Here is a 23156-nt window from a genome sequence, read left to right on the forward strand (position 1 = left end):
TCAAGACACTTTACATTTTATATATATCACACTAAGACACTTTGGAGCCGCACTGAGTAACTCTGGGACTGAGACACTTTAAAATGTCTATATATCTCATAGCTGTACAAACATACTGTATATTCCATGTGAATAGGACTCTAGATTGGACTGTATATTTCTTTTGTGATTCTTACTTACTATCTCATTCTTTTCTATTTTTTTGTTTTAAAGATTATTTTATTTCTAATTTATTTTACCTTATTCCTATGTCTATGTCTGGTTCACGTATGTTCTTTGTTATCCTGAGACTCTTGGACAAAACAATTTCCCTGTGGGGATCAAAAAAGTGATCTTGAATCTTGAATCTATTTAATCTGTTATTCTGGGTTACTGCATACTGTAGGGTTTTGATTATTTACAGATGCTTGAATTCAGTGTTCAATGTTAAACTGTTAAAAAACAACCACTCTAAAACTGCAAATTAATTTCCGTTCCGCTGCTGCCGCTGAACTCACTCTAACAGTCTCCAGTGCCTTGTTTTTCTTGTACAGACCACTGTTGATGTCGTTGGGGTTGAACAGTGGATCTCCAGCTATCTTGCTCAGCAGATCCCGGGCAAAGTTGCTGACATAGTACTTGCTGAAGTCCCACTTCCTCAGCACTCGGCCAGGAACCACTGCCTGGGCGTTCTCGTGGCAGCACTGGCAGAAGTACCGTCCGAGGTATTCGCAGTAACGCAGTCGCTTGATATAGTCTGAGGTGTGGATAGACAAAACGAGTTGGAATAGTTGGAAGAACAATGCTTTTAAGCACAAATCTTCCATGTACACATTGCGATAGTCAAGTGAGGTATGTTTAAATTCATGTCAAAACTTACAAAAATCTGAAAAGGTTAAGCAAAAGAATTTTTGTGGTTGCTGGTCATACCTGGGTCAATGCGGGTTCCACATCCAGCACAGCGGTAGTTCTGCTTAGCCACAACTATCTTCCTTCTGAAAGGAAGACAAATGAGTAGGTATCAAACAATTTGCAGGACAAAGTGTGAGTACAGGGGTCTAAAGTTTTTTAAGGTAAAAAATATGTGGATGGATTGTGGTCATTGCTGATGCTACTATTTTTTACACAGTGTTAACTTAAATATCCATTTCTATGTGATGAAGCTACAGGACACCAAATTTCCCTCGGGATAAATAAAGTATCTATCCATCTATCTAGGAAATTAACAACACAGTGAAAAAGGACACAAAAGCGAGGAAAATGAGGTAGGTAAAACCTGTTGTGGACTGACTTGGGGGCGGGATGAATGTTGAAAATGATTTGTGGTCGAGGCGGTGCCCACTCGAGGTTGCCACGAACACGAATCCTCAACTTGTAGATGTCTGCGTGTTCACCATCATCAGGAGAGATCGGCAGAGAGTTGGGCATGGGCAGCAACTGAGAGATAGTGAGATTAAAGTTCATTACACTTTGGTTCTTTTACTGAATGTGCAACAACTAAAATCACCACACACTAGTTCTAAAATTATGTTAATAATGAATTGTGTGTTGAGTGCCATGTGTAGTGAAATATGCTAAGTACTTTCTGAGGAGCATCGTGTTCTGGGACCAGCCAGTCAAGCTCAGAGGCTGCAGGAAGTTGCATGCCTTCAAACTGCCTGAGTAAACCCATGGCTACTGACTCAGCTGAGTTAGACTGGAGGAAGGAGGGAGAGCTGAAACACACAGAGAAAGAGAATGCATTTTAAACATGTGAACAGTTGTGAGAACAGTGCAGTCTCATATTAGTAATATGAGTCACACTGGGGATTTTGGGGATCAGCTCTCTGGCATGAAACTTGAAATATGTAAACATTCTAGAGAGAAGCAATAATAATAAAAATAATAATAATAATAATAATTATTATTATTATACATTTTATTCATAAGCGCCTTTCGGAACCTCAAGGTCATTTTACAGTTAACATGAAATACAACAAAAATAAAAAGTAAACAAGAAAAACAATTACATATGATCATTTAATTAGAACTGTCAGTTTGTGGGGGGCAGGGTCGGTGCAGGTGCAAGTCAAATTTAAGACTTTTTAAGACTTTTTTTAAGATCATAATGAATACAATTTAAGACCCATTTCACATCCATACTGGCAAAAAGGAAGTCTGGAATTACTTGCAAAATATATGAATTTATTCATAGTTCTTTCACATTGCTCAACCAAAATGCTTAACCCAGCTTAAAAACAAAAGAAGCCTCTCTATTGTGAACTACTATTTGTTCCGAACGCAGCGTTAACTGATTACCCGCTCCTCAGTCATGGCGCTGCTAACAACCACAGCTTTGAATGTATAACTAGCATTACTGTATGGCAACAGCTTATAATATTAAGGATAATATTCAGCTCAGTCTGAGCAGTTAGCCTGTTAGCTCGTTAGTAACTTACTCGCTAGTAAGTGTTGTATTAGCACAACTTGTCCACAGAAAACACAAGTTATGCTGTGTAGTTCACAGTTCACATGTTGCAAATGTAGGGATGGTTGGTGTCCCAAAGAGGAGAGGTTTGCAGGGTGATCAGAGAGGTGGATTGTTGAGGAGGAATGGAGGGCATGTGATGGGATGGCGAGTTAGTTGAAAGTTAGAAGAAGGATCTTGTAGGTGATGCAGAAACCTGACTGAAATTCTTCGCAGAGGTTATTGTGGGATAGGTGGGAGTGAAGAGAGGCAATTGTTTTTTCCAAGATTTTAGATAAGAAGGGGAGATTTGAGAGTTTGTTGAAATAATTGGGGTCTGAGCCAGCTTTTTTGAGAATAGGTATTATGGCAGCTAAATAATGAAGACAAGACTAAAACAGCAACAAAAACGATGATGGGAGAGAGAAAATTTTACTTACATCGACTCTGAGCTGAGAAAAGACCTGCTGCAGGAGCTTACACTATGCTTGATGTCTGCATCTAGATCACAGAGCAATAGCACAAAAAAGACTTTTGAAACAAGCAACGAGAGAAAGTACATAGACATATTCATGATGATGAAGCATTTTTTTCCCCAACAGCCTTCATATAAAAATATTTGCAACACTTGAAATCTGGATTTCAGGTTTTTAGGAATGTAAGGAAGATGACAAATGATGTCCAAAAGATCTGCCAAAGACTGACTGTTCTTTGACAAACAATTATCTGGTTCTCTCACCGGATGTCAAATGGCACTACTTACTACAGCAAAGTAGTTGATAGGCGAGAAGAAATTTGAAATGTGTGTTCATGAAAATAATTTGAAATATCCCTTCAAAACATTCAAAAAGAATGTAGGCAGCAAGCATGCAGTGAAAGTTACACCGATTCAATGATCGAACTCTACATATAACAGCAAAAGTATAACCAACACAGGTTTGGTAGAACAGGAGACCATCTGCATAGATTTTTGCTCAACTATTTCTTATGAACAAATTAACATTCTTGGTTTTCCACATGAAACAAAGGTTATATTCAAACTTTCAGGGTAACAGTCTTTAAAAACTGTGGTAGAGCTGCAAGAGCTGTATAAAGATGTCAATCAGAAGCATCTGAAGTCTGAAGACAGTTTGGCAGATTGCAAAATGCATCTATGACACTCACAGTGGCCATAGCAAAAAGCACATTAGTAGAAGTAAAAAAAAAATCCATTTTATTTTGTGTTGAGACAAGTGATGTGCAATCGCAGTAGAGTTAGAAAGCTGATGTCATTATATTTTGTCACTGGTGTTAATTGATTATTTTATTCTAAGGCATTCCCTTCAAGTAATGTTGTACAGATAAATCAAAATAAATGAGAACAAGACACCAAGACATCTGAATGAAAAGAAAAAATTCTACGGTAATGCTTAACACACCAATTCTCCTCCATAACACAAGTAAATTCTCACTAAATCAAGCACAGACATGGTCTGGCCAATGGCACTGATATAAATAGTGATATCACTACAACTTGATAATGCAGTTCAACTTTTAAGTATAGAAAGTATGCGTATATGACAACATTCCCCAGGACATTTGTTGAAAATAACGAATAATGGTGTGAATGGTTAATGAATGACCGCTGATGCTTGTAGTTACAGCTGCTACATGTTAACTCTTCCCCTCCCGTCAGTCTCCCTACAGGCACATCTGTCCTCCTCCACCACCAAAACCCTGACGCACTGAGCAACAAGACCTGATGCAGCCAAACACCCAGTTCAAGTTAGGTGAGGGGAAAGCTGGCTCATCTTCAAACTGAGAAGTTGTGACTGAGATTTTTTGTAGAATGATTTTTTGTATATCATAATCCCTCAAGTAAAACAACTAAACATTATTTGGTAAAAAGAACTAAGCAAGCGAACTAAGCTTTGGGTAAAATAGTTTGAAACTGAGCAAGTGACATAAGTATGTTAATTGTAGATCAATCATTATGATTAAACTAAGACAGGAATTAAAGGTATAAACTGTAATTGTAATTGGCAAGAGTTTCACTTGACACCAGTTGAAATTAAGCGTGACAAGTGGGATTTAAGGCAGACTTTGCAAGTTTGAAGTGGAGCCACAAGCTTCCTTTAAACCGTCTGTATGTAGCTGTAGGGCCTTGCCCTTTAATCCAGTCTACAGATACCTGAGAAGAGGGAGGCAAGTGACAGGGAGAGGCCATTCTGAGACACCACCAGCAGGGACTGACCTTCACAGCCATCTGAGAGACAGAAACTAACACTCAGTACAACTGACCCCATGCAGAAATTTCAGATTTTACCACAGATCTCATCTTGTCAGCATCTCAGGCAAACATACATTATTAGCGCAACTACATAAATTCCTGTGCTCAATCACATGGCTGAAGATGGAAACAATAGTGGAAACAATAGTGCCACCGTCGCCTTCAGGCTTGCTCTGGAGGTTGCAGGCTGGTTTTTGTGAAGCGTCTTGAGACGATTTGTATTGTTATTGGCGCTATATAAATAAAACTGAATTGAATTGAATTGAATAGTTAGCACTGCAGGCTACCATTCAGTGCCCTCTGTACTCAGACCTTTAAGTTTATGGTGCATGGCAAAAACGTGACATGTGTGGTGACTAGACATTGTGGTGACGAGGTTATGAATTATGACTGCAACAGAAAACAGCACTTTCACACAAACCTTTGATGAAATCAACATTCCACTGCAATTTGAACATTTAAGTTAAAATATAGATAACTATTTTAACAAAATAGTTCAAAAGGGGCGGCTATGGCTCAGTAGTAGTAGTTCAATCCCCCAAGTGTGCCATATGCCGAAGTGTCCCTGAGCAAGGCACTGAACCCCCAGTTGCTCCCAATGCAACTGGCCTTGGTGTGTGAATGTGTGTGCTTGTGTGAGTGAATGGGTGGATGTGTCTCTGACTGTAAAAGCGCTTTGAGTACCTTTGAGTAGGTAGAAAAGCGCTATATAAGAGCAAGACCATTTACCAAAAGTTAAAATGTCTTAGGTCGTATTCACACCAGGCTCGTTTAGTCCACTTGAAACGGACGTTTTCTCTGGTGTGGAAAAACTTTGCCTAAGATCCGGCCAATAATTTTTATCCAGTGATTGAGCGGCTACGGAACACACGTGGGTCTGTTTACGGTGTTGGTCCACTTGTCAAAAAATGCAATGTGAATACAAACCGAAGTTTTTGTTTTTTTTTTTGTTTTTTTTTTTTGAAAAAGGTCCAGACCAAAGCAAGTGAACTATCAGACTTCCCTGGTGTGAATACACCCTTAATGTTGGCCGCAGTTGGAACTGAACCTTCTGGGGAAAAAGGTATAATTAGCCATTTTTACCTTGCCTTATATGGTGTCATATTATTCAGCACAACGTTACATGTGTGACTTGCCATGTGACGAGTCATGTGATGAGTCATTTTTTTATTTTGATATTGTATTGTATTGGACCTAAAATTACAAAGATAACATAAACTGTTTTAAAAACTATTAAATTAAACTAACTATTAAATTAAAAACTGTTTTACTGTGAAAACCACAAACTAGAATGCAAATATAAATGGTTACTTTCCAAAACCTATATACAAATTTAGCAAACAACAAGTTATTTACAACTATTTAATCAAAATACAGGCAAAGCCTCGGACATTTTTTGTGCAACTATTTTCCCTCGGTTTACAAAACAATCATGTGTCACACTAACTAATGTCTAGATGTCACAAATTTCACTGTTGCTCTCTCTTTAGCCACCACCACTCCCACAATTTCCCCTCTTCCACAGTAACCAAATAGCATGCACTGGCATATAGTTTTTTACCAAATGTGAAGGACAAAATTCAGGAAAAAGCATGGCATAAAAAATATTCAACAAAAATCCTGTTTTATTTGGCCTATCAACACAACAACAGGTTTGATAGCCACAGTGGTTAGTATGTGACCAAACCTTCTTTTGCAGTTGTGATACTCAAAATCAACCCCCACAAATATGTTTAATTCATTCTGTTTTCCCTGATGTACCCTCATTCCCTCTCTCTACCTCGTAGTTCGCACTCCTCCACCTCCTCAGCTGAGCCAGAGCCAGACAGACCCCGGTCGGAGTCCTGAGAACTCCTCTTGGAGCCTCCGCTGTCAGTGGAGTGGTAAGCTACACAGGACAAGATAAAGAAACCACAAATAAGACAGACATCAAATAACATTAAATCTCTGCATATCTTTCATGAATATAAATATAATAAATTCCACTTAAACCCAGGAAACAGATGAGTTCTTCATAAGTGATGTAAAAGCTCAAAACGTCTTATAAATAATATATCTAGCTACAACCCACTAATAATGATGTCTTACTGCATTGAGAGGTTGTGCAGGGTGGCAGGCGACTGTGCCGGATTTGCTGCCTCCGCAGGCGGATCTTCTGCTTGAGCTGCTGAATCTCAGAGTCACTGTCGCCCTCCTCATCGCCTTCCTCCTCCTGACGCCCTAGATTATATTTCATCAGCTCAATGGCTGCAATGAGGGACTCTGAAATGCTAAAATGAGCATTCTCCTTTTCAAGGTCAGCACAGCTGCCAAAGTCCTGCTCTGACAAGTAGCTGATGAGACTCTGCCCCTCTGAAGGCTTTCTGAACATCCCATCCAGTACATTGCTGTGTTGGGACCCATCTGAAGCAACCAGAAAACACACAAATAAACACCAAATTACAACAGACCAAAAGACGACAATATAATAACAAAATAACAATATAATAATACGTATTTGTACACGAGTGTTTCACTTTTTGGATTTACACACTAAAGGCACACATTTCCTACCATAGTTGGCAACATAAGGCCATAATTGACATAATTGTATCATTAAACTTAACTGAAAATACTGTTGTCAATCAAAGTTAATGCTCAAAACACATTGAACCTCGCCATAACCGTCATGCAGACAGTCCAGAGTATCATGTTTATAGCCCAGCTGATTTTAATCCCAGACTACCCGACATGCATATACATGTTTTATATTTTTGTATTTTCCATTTTAAGTCATAAATATGTAATCCTCGCTTAGGAAAACAACTGTAATGACAGGTTACCTCTAAGCAGTGCAACAGCAGCAAAAACTGTCAAAGCACATTATTAATTATTGCAAACAAAATATCAGACAACTCACAAGACTCCATGTAAAGAGAACTGGGAATGCTGGTATCATTGCACTTAGGTGAGAAAGGACTGTAGTCCTTCATGCAGTCATCATCTTCCAATTCTGACAAACAAACAGTAAAAGTTACTACATTCAATACTGAATTCTTTCAGATGGGGGGAACATGCAGCTGGTACTGCTTAAATGCTTTCATTTTTATTGTCACTGTATCAATCAATAAACACTATGAAGAAGGTTCACTTGACTGTATGCAGTAACAGAAATATGGCTGCCAAATTCTAAACTTCATCACTGAATTTCCCTTGGGATAAATAAAATATCTAATCTAATCTAATCTAATCTAATCTAATCTAATCTAATCTAATCTAATGTTTCCCTCAATGATATGGAGGTGATACACATATGATACACATACACCAATGAAATGTCTGACTGATCATAAAAATAAAAGTTATCAATCATGGCTTTATCACAAAGAATATATTTTAAGTCAAAAAGCACAAATAATGAGCTGAAGACAAGACTGGAAATGAGAAGGATAGAGTCCAACACCACAGAGAGCAAATAAAAATAAGGGTGGGAGGGGTCAAGTGACTGTATACAGTGAAACTGCACTGCCAACCTGCTACTGGATCTTCTATTATTATGGTGATTTTTCTGTGGCCCCCTCCTTTCACAAACCGTAAACGAAAGAGGAAATGGTAAGAGAGACAGAGCAATATAGAGCAGGTTAAGTCAAGCCAAGAAAGGGGAAACAGTCTGAGCAAAAAGAGTGGGTTACTTTGGTAAGTTTTAAAACCTTCAAACAGGAAGCATGCACTTTCTATGAAAGATTATATAACCACATCTTGCAGAGTTACAAAAACATACATGTAGGCTAAAAAAATCCATTACCTAGTAAAAGACGATGAACAAAGCTAAATGAGTAAACTCCCTATAGAAAAACCACTTGGATTAAGAAGATTATGCAACATAAAGGACCTGAGGAGCAAGTGAATCAAACTGTAACTGAAGGTGAACATCAGTAAAAACAAGACAAGATCTTATCTAGTTACTTACCATTTCTGTGTTTTTGATTGATTCCGGTATCAGAAAACGAGCGGGTATGTCCTCTGGACCCCTTACCCGGCCCCTTCTGGCCCCCTGAAAAAGATGAGCGTCTTGATGGGACCAAAACCACGGAGCTCCGGTTCAGAGACTGATCTTTGGTCTCGGCCTGTTCACTGCTATGGGTGGAGCTTTGGGAGTCACAGTGACAGCGTTGCCCCAGGTTACCAATAGCCAGGTACTCTGGACCATCGTCAGAGTCACCGTCGCCAGAGTCTACAGCCTCAGGCTGAAGGGAGTAGGAAGGCTCTGGAAGGGAAATAGAAGGGACCAACACCGGGCCACTTTGGATTCCAGCTCCTGTAGTACCTGCACAGTAGCTGGGGGTGACTGCTTCTCGCAGAGAGCAGTTAGAGGTGGTGAGCCTGCGATTTAGAGTTTCTCCTCTGGAAGCCATGTTTGTGCTCCTCCATGCACCACCGGCCCCTGGCAACACACATAGGCTCTGGCTCTTCAGAAGACCCAGACAAGGTGGGCCCTTCAGAGGGGACAGCTGAATGACAAAAAGGTAAAGATAAAGTAAATGTAAACTGCATCCTCTTTCTCTTCAAGTGACACAAAAACAAAGGAGGAAAGGTGGTGAGGCATGAAGGAGGCCATGACATAAGTGCTCTTCACCCCCAAAAGAGAAATCTGACCATATTACTAGGGATGCACCGATCCGATATTTGTATTGGTAGCGGTACCAATATCGAAGAAATTTCTAGATCGGGTATTGGTGACAACGAGCCGATCCATATCGGTAATGGATGTTTAATTCCCATTTGCACAAAACTATATTAAGAGCTGATTACTATTTATTTTGAAAGTCTACCAACCATGCTAGTGAAGCTATTGTTTTATTTCTCAATTTCAGCTCCTTTATTTATTATTTATTTTGTTTTTACATTGGACTTTGAATCCCTAACGGCACTGACTGAACGAGTCACACTTGTTATATTTCTATGGTTAAGATTGATTTACTGGTGCACAATTATTAAATGAATAAGTAATTCAGTACATTTATATCTGTTTATTTGTTTTTTTAAAAAAAGGAAAGAAATGTTTAAGTCAAGTTTGATGTTGCCTTGCACAAAAGAATGATCCCAGTCTTTTCCACAAAATAAAACTTAAAGTTTGTTACCATAAATCCATCCTGTTTTTCCATATCGGTATTGGCCGATACTTGGTGAAAAAGGCAGATCAGTGCATCCCTACATATTACAATGTGACTCAAAGCAATTTAAACTCCAGCAAACCATTGTTTTATTCTAAAGCAAGAGGTTCTTCAAGAAGAACGTGTTATGTAACTGTGAATTTGTCAACAACCTACACCAACAGTGTCTACTTGGGCCAGCAATTTGGGGTTATTCTGCTCCACGGCTTCTAAACACTGAAACATGGCTGTCACATGAGGCTCACTCAGCAGAAAGGCATTATCTGTAACAAATCAAGAGATAAGGAGAAGTGAGGAGAGAGATAACTGGGACACAAGTAGGGATACAAAAAGAACTTGGAAGGAGAAATACAGTTGCAGAACAATGCAGAATTGCTTCAAGTTATCTGCTACTTATTTTAATTTAAGCAACTATTTAACAACAATTCTTTAAGTAGACCAATAGTGACACACCATTGTAATATTTACGTGTATGTCCCAGATGCCGAAGCAGAGGCCGCAGCTGGGTTGATAGCATATGAACCTGTAAGGTGTGAAGCAGCCAACGCTCAGCTTTGTAGCTTTCACCAGCACCTTGCACCCCACTACTCAGCACAGGCTCCAGGTGACTGAACTAAGGACAGGAAGAAAGAGGGATGAAGAACAACATATGAAATGGATACATATCCCACTCCACTTGTGAAAGTAGAATGGGCAGGGAAAATGTCTATTTTCAGAACATGTCCCAACCTAATAAGTATATTTTCTGAGGTAGCACTTTCGGTGTTCTAATTTCACCTGTTCATCAAAAGAGATGAAGATACAGGCCTGACATGGGATGATAAAGGCGATAACTACAGCCTTAACAGAGTGAGGAAAAAAACATACCAGCACACAACCAGAAGACATGTACAGCAAATAATCACATGGGATTACAGCTACTCCATCTGCTGTTGCACATTCCCGTTAAGACTTGAGAGAGGTGACTAGAGGCAAAGGCCAAATGATCTCGAAAACTCTCCAATACACTAAATGTTTGCAGTCCAGTGCAAGTTGAAGTGCAGTGATTCTGCTCAGGATTTACTTACTGGCTTGCAGGGCTCCAGACTGCAACTGAAACTTTGTTTAAGGTGTATGTTTAAGATGTATGTGATATTTAGAGACAATCAGACCTCGAGCAGTCTAGCGAGAAATTGTATAAAGAATGTCAGGCAGCCAACTATGGGCAAGCTATCAAGTATTTTCCTTAAATTATCAAATTTAATTTTGGAGGCCAGAATGCACATAACAGAATACAACCTGACTACATTGCCATCAGTCTTATATCCATCATTTCATAAACCTGAGCAGATCTATTGCCAAGCAAATTGAATTTTCAATTATGGGACTCCTCCACCAAGATTTTATAAGCTGTGGAACTTTGGGTTGGCTTCCTGGCTTATTCAGGTTCCAATTTACCATTAAATTGCATTGAAGTGCAAAAACACCTTTTGTGGTGACTTTTGCCACCACAAAAATAACTGATCAGTATTTGGATAATAAATATTGTCATCTATGCAAAACTTCCCTAAGGTGAAAACAGAATTATACTTACGTAAAAAAGAATAAATAAATACAAAAATGTCAAGCTTGTTTTATGTTTTAAAACACCCAAATGATTCAAAAGATACTGAAAAGAAATCCTCACGTATTCTGAACTGCAGGTTTTCAAGGTATTTATGTTCCCTGTATATGACACTGGAGCAGCATACAGTGATTTTTTTTCAGTCTGTGTTAAATTGGTACAGACCATACCTGTTCGACATGTGAGGCGAGGTGCGGGCTGATGTACCGAACACACCAAACAAATGGCCAGTAGTCTCTCTGCTTGTAGTACACCTGTAGCACAAAACCAGCTGCATGCATGATGCATTTACAAAGAATACCAGCTTCAATGAACACAATAAGCCATTATGGAGACAAAGCACTCCTTACATTTCAACACAGTATTTTGGGTGAATTGCAGGAGGTCAAACGCACGTGATAAATAGCCTGAAGACCACAGTAGATGTGATAAATATCTCTTTCCCGTCAAAAATTTCCTTCAAATATTTTCCCATCAGAAACATTTTTCTAATCGTCTAATGTTAAGGTTTGCTTTCAGTATTAAAATACAATAAAACTAGAAAATTCCCTCTGGGAAATTTTGAAAGGGCCACAGGGAGATACTGCCGGAGTACTGTCTTTGTCAACATTGGAACTGGCACACTTAGCCTACATTTAGCACAATTAGCTTACGGTTATCACAGTTAGCTTACAGTTAGCACATTAAACTCACAGTTAGCACACTTAACCCACATCTAGCACAGTTAGCTTATAGTTAGCATAGTTAGCCTACATATAGCACAGTTAACCCACATTTCGCACAGATACCATACAGTTAGCACAGTTAACTTAAGGTTAGCATAGTTAGCCTGTGTGTGAGAGTAATGTATGCATACGCGTGCATGTGTACGCGTCCTTCAACTCTTTTTTTGTGTATCTGTAACTGTAATAACAAAGTTATCTGTGTCTTTGTGTGCACGTGTGTGGCACGCTTATGCGCGCAGGTGTGTGTGTGTGTGTAACTGCAATAAAATAAAGTTACCTGTGTTTTTGTGTGTGGTGCGCTTGTGCGTGCGCGTGTGTCACTGTAATAATAAAGTTACCTGTGTGTGGGGGGAGGTGCGTGTTCTGGTGTGTGTTGTTGTAACATAAATGTAAGGGAGACAGGGATCAGCTGCATTAACAGCAGAGACATCAAAGGAGTCCCTGATTAACGAATTGGTCTCAGCTGTGGCTCCGGCCTGTGGGTCAGGGGTTGCTGTGGCAACTCAAGGTAGTCGTCAATGATGACAGACACGCACTGAGTCGGGACACAGAGAAGAGGTGGATTTTGTCCCTCTTTGTTGGTCTCAAATTTGGGCTTACATTGACTAAATGGTAGCTCCAATCAGAAAAACACGCAAACCGTGCGTGGTAAGACCTTCCTGAAGACACTGATATGTTTTTTTGTCCCTGTAGAGTAAATATTTTGGAGACACATGCAAGTTTAAAAAAGGAGTCCCTTCTGCTTCTCTCACAAAATCTTTGCATTACAGTCAATGGAGAACAGACAGGGACGTGACCGTGAACAGAGGCTCACAGTTTAAATTCTGCACGTCTGATTTGCTGAGCACATTGTGAGAGACAGAACGAGTTTGTCTACAACAGTGGGAAAAAGCATGTGTCTAGTTTGTAAATTGTGGCTGGGACGAGCGTGGAAAGAGGAAAGTTTCAGGCAATATCAGACACCTTCCTCCACTATAACTGTTGAGGTCACGCAATTTAGCATGAACATTTCGTGCAATAAGCACCAATTACAATCTCAGAATTTCTACAAAAAGGATCATGGTCATTTAACAGTGATTGATCAAAAACTATAAGACCTATCAAAACGTGGATTAGTACATCAATACACAAGGCTTGTGTCTACAGTTTAAAGTTTAAATTAAGTCTCTAGGTGAAAGTATGCCTGATGAGTTGCTTTTTTTTTCGCCCGTCCCATTCATTTCAGTGGAAAATTCTTTTTTTTTGTGACTTATGACGTGAAAAATTCATATTTTGTAAAAAAAAAAAAAGTACACCGATCCCGATCAAACCACACTGTTGTGTGGCCAGGTAGCTCCACACGTAGAGGAGTATTGAATGCTGTTGTTTCTCCGCCCTCTCTCTCTGTTCCCTTTTTCACAGGCTGGTAGGCATTTCACAGGTAGGGGATAAAAAGGAGGAGGAGAGAGAGGCCGGGTCTCTCTCACTCTAGGGCAGCAGCAGCAGGGGAAGGTTTGCTTTCTTTCTTTTGAATAAGTTAACCCTTGGTTTGTCCTTATTTTTTGTGGTCTCATTGAGCCTTGTGTTATTTCAATATTATGAGGCCGTAACACACACCTCTGGATATATAACTCGCCTTACAGCTCGAAGAGCCGTAGAGCTGTAGGGACGAAAAAAGGAGGAAAAACTCGAGACCTTGATATTAGGAGATAGCAACAATAATCATAATAATGATAATAATAACCATCATAGTTATATCTGTCACCCCCCCCCCCCCCTTTGATGTCTATAGGGTTAGTTGGTTATAGTAATAATAATAATAATAATAACAATAATAACAGCAACCAGTCTGATAGAGTAGTGCACACATGTGTGTGTTGTACAGGGAAAATGAACACATTGTGAGCATCAGCCAAGGATCATCTTCGATTTAATGTTTGTTCCACGCACGTACAGCAAAAACTGTGGCCGCTATGACGAGAGAGAAAAAAGCATGCGATGGGATTTTTCGAAGAAAAGGTGGAAAAACTTCACCAATGGGAAAAAGTTCACGGAATGCTCGGCTCACTCCTTGGTCGGCTGAGCCTGGAATCCAAACCATAGGACTTACAGGAGTCACATTAGAAAGTAGGCAAAGAGGTACCTACGTCTTTACGTAATTGTTGTTTCTGTAGCTCAAAAAATGTGGCCACCAGACAACTTTGAACACCTTTTTTCGTTAAAAACACAGAACTCAAATGCTAAACGAGATTTGTTTGCAAAATTTCACCAAAACGTAAACTGCGACCATGACCAAACCATAGCAGGTATTTAAACGCAGTTTTGTGGAAAAGAAAGTCACTCTTGTCATGCCTCGTACAAACGTTTAATCCTTTTGCTACTCTAAAGCATGGGCGAGTAATCAGTCAGCAAAGCAGGTGGGTAGATTTCAGAATGTTAGGCTTTTTTAAGGGTTCTCCATTCAAAATCACTCACTTTTTTGTCGTTTATTCCAAGCCCGTTCAATCAATCGCTTCGAAAAGTCATAGCACACTTCTCCTAATCGAGACGCACGTTTTGATATAATATTGCCCATATCGCTTCAAAACTAGCATACTAAGCACAGAAAAACGGCAGAAGAATAATAAACGCGGTGGAGGGTAACATAGGAGGGGGTTGCCATGGCAGAGATCAGTCTTTATGGGAGTAGAACTAAACTTGTTTTTGAGCTGAAGCTTCTACAATGATACAGTCTGTCAGGCCGTCGAGTGACAAAATCTGAATGTAACAGGCAGATACATCAACATCAGAGCGAAAAACCCGGGTAAACGCAGCGTTCGTGTTGACATCAAAACCGATAAAATCCCAGGTCGACTGCTGGGACATCGATGTGAAAGGGGCTTGGGTTTGCTGGGGAGAAAGTAAGTAGCGATAGTCCTCTTCGCCGTTGTTTATGAGATGTGAAACTTGTGGATTCACGAGATAATCCCAAGACCCACCACCCGCCACTCCCTGCTCCCTGCTGTCTCACACACATACTGGCTCATCTCCTTCTTTTGGAGTTAAACGCGGTTCACTTAGTGCCTTGTTTGAATGGTCCCTGGGCCACTTTGTACTGGAAAAGTCGGACCCAGCAGTCAAAAGGGTTAAGAAACTCTGCTGTAGGTGCCAGTGACTCAAACCGTTGCCCCATGGCCCTAATGATTGTTCTCTTCACACCAAAAAATGTGTAGCCTAAGTAGTAAGGTGTTAAGATATTCTAGTTGTCTGGTAGTGTTGTATCGTGCAAAATAGGTAAATTAAGCTGAATTTCCATACACAGCCTACCTCCACATCACCCCGCACCGCCCACTTTAAATTGCTATTTCCATTGCTAGGTGGTGGGCGGAACGAGGCCAAAGGGATACTTTTTTGGGTACTTTCTAGTACCTCCTCTGTGGTCGGTTTCGAAGAAGGTGAATTGGGGCCGGAAATGTGACGTAAAACGCTGCTTACAAGTCAGAAAAAAAATCGTCACAATGTAGCGCCAGGTACAAAGCCGGATGTTTTGGTTTTGACTAGAGAGATGAGCATTTTTGACTAGTAGTAAGCTGCTCACTTTCAACTTTCTGCTGTTGAAAGTGTTGCGCTGTGTCGGTACATTTTTTTAAGTGATGGAAAAGTAATGGCGTTCTGGACCAACCCGAGGTGAGGGCTTTTCTGTCCTTGTTGAGAGAAGAGAGTATACAGTGGGAGTTGGACTTGGAAGGTAAAGGTTTCCAGCGGATTGCGGCTGAGATGACCAAACTTGGCTTTATCAGGACGGTAAAACAAATGAAGGAGAAGCTTAAAAAATTGAAGGCCGATCCAGCAGCCAAGGGACACAACAATACGTGTGGTGCTGACCGAAAGGTCCTGAAATGGTATGAGGAGATGGACGCGATATACAGCCACAGACCAGGGAGCGCCAGCAGGGAAGCTTGCCTTGAATCCATTACACCGTTGGTGTAGTCCTCCGCTAAGTTTTTTATCTTTTATTACGTTCATTGTGTTCTGCTTGAAGGCCCGTGACTGCATAACGGTTGTTTTCTTTCATTCACTGGTTGTTGGAACATAACTTTACTGTGTAGCCTGCTGTTGCTGGTAACAAAAAGTGTGGGTGTGGCTAAAGTCCACAAACCAGGGGGATCACTCCTAAGCAATGGAAAAGGTAGTTAAAAAAAGCTGGTGAGGTGTGGGCAGGTGAGGAGTCGGGCGGAAAGGAGGTAGGGCGTGTATGGAAATCCAGCTTTATACATCAAAAATCACTCGACAGATTACATGTTTTCTGTTGAAGACACCATTTTACAGGTCAATGTAAAACTGCCAGAGCTGATCCTGGAAGCTGAAGCGGTCAATCAGTGACAGATTAGACAAATAAAAATCAATTGGAAAAAAAACTGACTGAAGTGGGCTGTGTTTCCTGACCTGCTCGTTTCTCAGTCCATGGCTGAGGATATTGTTCATATCCTTGTGCAGCCGCTGCAAGCCTCCATACCGTGACCACACGTTGGGGTTGTTGGTGGACACAAGGCCCTCTACTGTGGTCTTCAGACTGGACAGCAGCTTCCAGTGTTCCCTCCTAGAAGAGAACAGGCAGCAGAAAAGAGAGAGATAAAAAAGAACTGGAAAATTAAAAATTAGAAAGGAGGTAAAGAGGTGCTGGCCTTAGTAATGTGATAGTTTATGTAAATCAAAATGTTTCTCTCAGAATTAAAATTCTACTCTTTAGTTCTACTCTTTAGGAGTTCAATGACTTGCTTGGCCCGCTTGGTGACCATCATTACTGACATTTCATGTAAGTACTCAAGGCAAGCTCTCAGGCCAGGGAGCCAAACTTTATCTTTAGGACACAGCCATGGAAAGCTGTTCCTCCAAATGTGTGAAGTACATGATGAAATCAGTGCGTTTAGATGCAGAGCTTAATCGAGCTATGCTCAAAATTCAACTTTCTCACAGCAGTCTTTGTCCCAGTTGAGATGCAGCGCAAGAAAATTGAATAACTAACTTCCACACTAGGTGGCGATACGTGTCTTTTCAGCGGGATAATACCACGTTAATACGGCCCGATTTCCGGTTGACCTATAACGTGATATAATAAACAAGAGTCGTTAATGCTGCAGACCGGCATTTCAAACAACAACCAGACGGATAATACTACATTTATTAATCTCATACGTAATGTTCGCGCTACTTATGGTACATGCAAGATCCGCGTTATCCCTCAGACGGCTCCGTTTCTCTTCTTCTTCTGTGACCGACTTTCTTGGACTCGACTCGTTTGGACTTCAAGTTTTAGTTTTTGTTTTCTCAATTTTGGCAGCCAAAAATTACAGCAAAATGACATTTTCAGGGTTGAATGTGACAGTGTTCGCCTCAAGCTTCCCTCTCTTTTGCCTCCAGCTAACGTTGTGACGTCACAGTGACATAGGCCCTGAAAGGGTCTATAGAACTGGACTGTGTTCTTTTAATGAATAATGAGGTTACTGATCTAATTTAAGCAAATTTAGCCTACTTCCTTTGGGTGTATCTCCCTCGTCCTTCGCTCTGTTTTACGATGGACGGAACTCTGCACCAACGTAAACACAAACAGGGAAACACAGGTGTTAACCAACTGGTGTTTAGCTGTAGTTGTCATTTATATTTTAGTTTAGTTTTCTGTTTGCTGTGCGTGCTGCCACGGAACAGTATGCTAATTGAGTCTGCCTAGTATGTCTGGTAACTGGTACAGCATTTTGTGTAAATCTTTGTGTAAGAATCTCTGTTAACATATTGTAATATTTAGTGCTCTAATGCTCATGGTATAAGCTTTTATCAGCTAACCGTATTAACTGATGTAGATTCAGAAGCTGCCCGATTCTACTGATACCATGAACGGTTGCTGAGGCAACCATGAGACTGATGAGTGTGTCAATAAAGTTGATTGACGTACCTGGCTGATGCCAGTTCAGCTACTGCAATGTAGTCTGGGATTAGCAGTATCAATAATGCACACGCAAAATACCTGCAGGCCAATTCTGATAGATAATACAATACAACTGACCTTGAGTTCAACATGTGTGCCATAGATTGACAGGGTTCAACCCAACTGGCAGTCAAAGAGGAAGTATTCCTCCTAGATGTACAAAACTGATATTATTGGTAAGTACATAAAAAAATAAATAACGAAACAAATAAAAGACATGGGTGCCACAGCAGCTCAGTTGATGATGCCTCCCAGGGAGAAGTTCCGGGTCGAGAATGTGCTAAGACCGGCGCATATACAATGACGACTAACGCATCAATGTTGATTAATGTGCATTGTCCCAATTCAATGAACTAATAATAACAACAATGAGTTGTCTGGAGCTTTCCTTGCTGCATTTGGCACGATCCAGCAACACCGTATCTGATGACAGCGGGACGGGAATGGCATTTGAATAGTGTGAGGTAAGTTATTTTTTGCGCATTGGCGCCCGTGCAGAGAGTAGGCTATCAAGTTGGATAACAGAGCAGTGTAGGCTATGTTGCTTACATCACTGTGCCAGTAAACTTCTAACATACCAAACCGAATCAAACTTTCGCCTCTCCATTGTGCTAATTTCCCGTTACTTTTCCCCTATTGCTCCTTCTGCCGCTCGCGCTATTCCTCTCTCTCATCCCTCCTCCATCGGTGCACTCTCTCTCGATCAGCTTTTAAAAATTAATATGAAAACAATAAATGCTCAGAATTCCAGTGTGCTTCATTAAGCCCCTTTCACATCGAGCAAAAAACTGGAAAACCGGCAGTAGACACGGGATTGGCTCGACTCGCTAGTAAGAAGATGTTTATGTAACGAAATCCAAACAATCCTAGTACTCATACCGCTTTCGCATCGAAAATGCTGGGTCGACTCGCGTTTGGTAAGGTTTCACATCAACAAAAGTCCCAGGTAGGAGCTCGAGCTGTGAGAGTTGCGTGCCTGTTTTTTCCTCCCTCATACGTCATCGCGTACATTGCAGATAACATTGCAATTTGTTGGTGATGAATGGACCGGTCAAATCCCCGATCCTTCAAAAGGCTGCCAATATTAGATAAATCACTGTGTCCCGCACAGCGCCTGATATCTGCCACTAAATTTCCTCTTTTCCTCGGATGCAGAGCGCTGCCATGATCGTTAAAAAGTGTGGGTTATCGCTACACAGGCTGTATATGAACACAGTCGCACAGATGCCATTCACCTATGCACTTCCATTAATGATCGTGTAACAACACATCTAATTTGTTTGACTGAAAAAAAAAATGAACAAAACTCTCTGTCCTTCATAAATCATCATTTGCTCTGGTCATTCCAGTCTCCAGTGTCAACTGCGAGAGAGACTATTCCACAATGAACAGGGTAAGGGCAAACGGACTGGGATTTAACCCATTGCACCTACAGGAAACTGCATACTTGTCTTAAGGAGAGTACAAAATGTGTGTTCCAAAAGCACCTCCTACTTTCATTCCTTTTGACTAATTGTAGTTATCTTAATTTTCAGGTCAAATCAGACCTCCGGAGCAGACCGCAAGGAGAACACCTTGCTTCCTGTCTTAGGGGCTCAATAAATGTGCCAAGCACTTAAGAGTTCAACTTTGGGAGAGATCTGGAACTGTTTTGCACCAAGCCTAGAAAAATTAGGCGTTCAAAAGCAGGGTGCAGAGTGCATCAGTATCAAGCTGATGCTTTTTTTTTTATTATTGGTGCAGCGTGCTTGTGCCAGGGTTATGGACAGCAAGTGTTCTTTGTTCATCGTTTTGTTTGACAGTTTGAAGATTGTTCACATGATTGATATTAAGTTTTATATGCTCTAAATGAATGAACGAATGAAAGAATTATTGAAATAAAACAATGACTTTCTGTCATTGTTTTATTTTTCAGGATTAAATTTGAAATATTCCTGATATGCCTTTGTAAGTTCTTATGGATGTTACCAACCTGTTATCTTCATATACAGCAATTTACGTTTCATTCGGTGGTCTCAAAATGTACTAAAGAGATTCATCAGGCTCGTTACATCGGCCCCTCAAGGATGGCCCTCCCAGCACAGTCTCCTAAAATCCTGTGGGAAACACTGTAAACGCTTGTTTCAGTTTTGCCAGAAAATATCTTGATGATCCTCAATAGTTTTGGGAAAATAGTGCGTGGACTGATTTAACTTTTTGGAAGGTGTGGAAACCCATCACCATCCCACTGTAAATGTTTCTTTTGTTGTATTGTATAGTGAGTATATTTTTGTATATTTTAGAGTGTATATGTTCGTGACTTATTTTATTATATATTTATATTTTTATGCAACAAACACATACAAGGCAAATTCCTTGTATGTGCAAATATACTTGGCAATAAAGTCTTTTCTGATTCTGAAAATATGGTGGTGGTAGTGGTATGGTCTGGGACTGTTTTGCTGTTTCAGGACCTGGAAGATTGCTATCATGAACCGTGAATTCTGCTGGCTACCAAAAAATTCTGAAGGAGAATGTCCGGCCATCTGATCATAACTTCAAGCTAAAGCAAACTGGTGTTCTGCAGTAGGACAACAACCCAAAACACACGAGCAAATCTACCTCTGAATGGCTGAAGAAAAACAAACTGAAGACCAATGTGGCCTAGTCAAAGTTGTGACCTATTGCGATGCTGTGACCTTAAAAAGGTGGTTCACGCAAACGCTTAATTGTAGTTGTTGCTGCTAAAAGTGAACCAACCAGTTATTAGGTTTAGGAGGCAATCACTTCTTCACGCACAGCAATATAGGTTTAGATTTTGTCTTCCCTTACGAATACAGAAATCTTTGATATCAGATATCTTTGACTTATATTTCAATTTGTACAATGATCTAAAACATTTCAGAGTGAGCTGTAAGGGCTGATGTAGGCAGGTAGTCACTTTAATAAAACACAGTTAGACTCCAAGGTAGAATTATATCAAGGATGATAAGAAGAAATGGACAGAACCTGAGTATACCAAGGGGGCTGAATACTTGTGGCCGTGTGATATGTCAGTTTTTCTTTTTTAATGAATTTGCAAAAAAAAACATTAAAATACATCTATCCATGTATGCCGAGCTAATACTATTAGTACTTGATATTTCCTTAAACAGCGTGGGAGTACCCAACACAGAATAACCAGCTTCGGCTAGCAAGTTAATTTGACAGCTAGCCGAAGCTTTTAACACAATTTTAATAAGGGAGTAGCTAACGGTTAACGCGAATATTGCTAGCGAGTAGATGCCTTGGTGGTTGCTTGTTTTGTTTTATTGCCAACAACCTTACATTAACGTTACACAAGAAGATGTAAACAATCAGCTTACATTTGTTAAATTCGACAAGCTTGACAGCTAATGCTGTTAGCTCCAGAATGTCAACCCATGGCCTAGCTTGGGTTTCCAGTGATCTAGCCATCTTACTAGCTAACATTTGTACTCTAGATCAATTTAGGTGTTCCTGCTGCAAATATCATTGCTGGTCATTATTTTGTTGGTTAAAAGGTTAAACTATACTGTTGATATAACCACGGTTATTCTTAGAAAGGCTAAGCGCTGTAACGTTAACTTACCTGCGCTCGTCTGCGTCTCCCTCCGCCGTGCTCTCCATCTCACAAAGCTTCTTCGCTTACTCCGGTCTTCTTTATGTGAAACTGGGGTAGCAATGTTACAGAAACGTTTCACGCGGACATCCAATCTTCCGCCATGTGTCGTCTCTGCCTCTTCGAGCTCTGCATCAAAACAGTGGAGGGCAAACGACCTACTGTCACCAGAAAGTGGGCGTCGGTGTTGTGTATCGTTCTTCCCACTATGTCTAGGTCTTCTTCTTCTTCTTCTTCGTATTCTTTTTCTTCTTCTTTTGGGGTTTTACTAGCGGTTGACAAACAACTTTCTGATGCTTTACCGCCACCACCTGGTATGGAGTGTGGCTCAGAGGAGCCACACTCCATACCAGGAGTAAGAAAATTTAAGATGACTGTATGGCACTGACTTCCAGAGCTCTGCTGCAAAATGACTGTCAAATCCAAAGGTATCTTTATCCGTTTGATGCCTTGGACCAAGTATCTCCGCTCCACTTCATATTTTTCTTACATTATCTACATATCTTACATGATCTTTTGTTTAATATTGTCTGCAGTTTTCACATCTGCCTGTGTTATGTTTCCCTATCATGAGTAGTGTTCTGTTCAGTCCAGTGTGCCCAAATCTTAGTCTTGAAGTTGCTGTTTCTTCTTTCCTGTTCTGTCCTGCACCTCTCCCACTTTCCTCTGCCCTCTATAAAAACACCGTCCTGTCCTCCCATTCCTTTTGCCATCTTTCTGTCATATTTCTTAATTTTCTGTTTAATAAAGTTCTTGATTTCTGTTTTGAACGCTTATGTTCCAATGCGGTCATCTAAAAACAATTTCACTCTCATACGTATCCACAGTGTTTGAAGACTTTTTTTCTGAATGTTTAGTGCAAGTCGATGGTACATGTTACAAGAGTGAAATGATTTCAGCCCCCTTATTTTCGACATTTAATTTTAAGAGAACCACTAGTACATTATAATACTAATTCAAGCAATCTGACAGCAACATTATTGAGTTAATACTTAATTCAGTGCTGTGCTTTTGCTTGACTGTCCTGTCATTTTTGCTCTTCAGTCATCAAAATAAAGAGAAAGCCGGACATTATGGCCTATTTCATCCCCCAGCCCAAACATATAAACAGCAATGATAGTGGACTAGATGATCCAGATGAGGCACAGACAGGAAATGAAGAGAGGCAGCTGCAAGCAGAGAGGGATCCAGAGGAGTTAGGTGAAGAGGTCAGCGATGAAAGTGATGGAACAGAGCAGGAAGAAAGGACAGATGAGAGTCAGGCAGAAGAACAAATGCAGACTGAGAGACAGGCAGAGAATAGTGCTTCCTCATCTTCATGCACTGGACCATCAGGAAATCCAAAAAAGCGTTCAATAAGGTCAGCTGGACTTGTAGAATTTCTTGAAGACGTTTCGCCACTCATCCGAGTAGCTTCTTCA

General features: G+C 40.4%; 1 protein-coding gene across 9 annotated transcripts in view; it reads right to left on the bottom strand.

Moving 5' to 3' along the window:
* rubcn (rubicon autophagy regulator) overlaps nt 1-21994 on the bottom strand; it is a 29239-nt gene extending 7245 nt beyond the window's left edge. Inside the window, exons 1-16 of one of the 9 annotated variants that reach the window (XM_047586208.1) lie at nt 21706-21994; nt 16580-16733; nt 11621-11704; nt 10316-10460; nt 10004-10110; nt 8644-9184; nt 8207-8254; nt 7594-7686; nt 6783-7097; nt 6475-6582; nt 4596-4670; nt 2866-2926; nt 1562-1694; nt 1256-1416; nt 910-974; nt 498-736 (exon numbers count right to left, since the gene is read on the bottom strand). In XM_047586208.1, the coding sequence (XP_047442164.1) occupies nt 498-736; nt 910-974; nt 1256-1416; nt 1562-1694; nt 2866-2926; nt 4596-4670; nt 6475-6582; nt 6783-7097; nt 7594-7686; nt 8207-8254; nt 8644-9184; nt 10004-10110; nt 10316-10460; nt 11621-11704; nt 16580-16733; nt 21706-21743 (2367 nt within the window). In that variant the 5' untranslated portion in view covers nt 21744-21994. Of the gene's footprint in view, nt 1-497; nt 737-909; nt 975-1255; nt 1417-1561; nt 1695-2865; nt 2927-4595; nt 4671-6474; nt 6583-6782; nt 7098-7593; nt 7687-8206; nt 8255-8643; nt 9185-10003; nt 10111-10300; nt 10461-11620; nt 11722-16579; nt 16734-21705 lie in introns of those variants that run through there. The other 8 variants (XM_047586206.1, XM_047586207.1, XM_047586212.1 and 5 more) reach the window with 8 other exon arrangements.
* Between the last annotated feature and the right edge of the window lie 1162 nt (nt 21995-23156).

Source organism: Mugil cephalus, chromosome 6, assembly GCF_022458985.1.
Source record: "Mugil cephalus isolate CIBA_MC_2020 chromosome 6, CIBA_Mcephalus_1.1, whole genome shotgun sequence".
NCBI classification, from domain to species: Eukaryota; Metazoa; Chordata; class Actinopteri; order Mugiliformes; family Mugilidae; genus Mugil; species Mugil cephalus.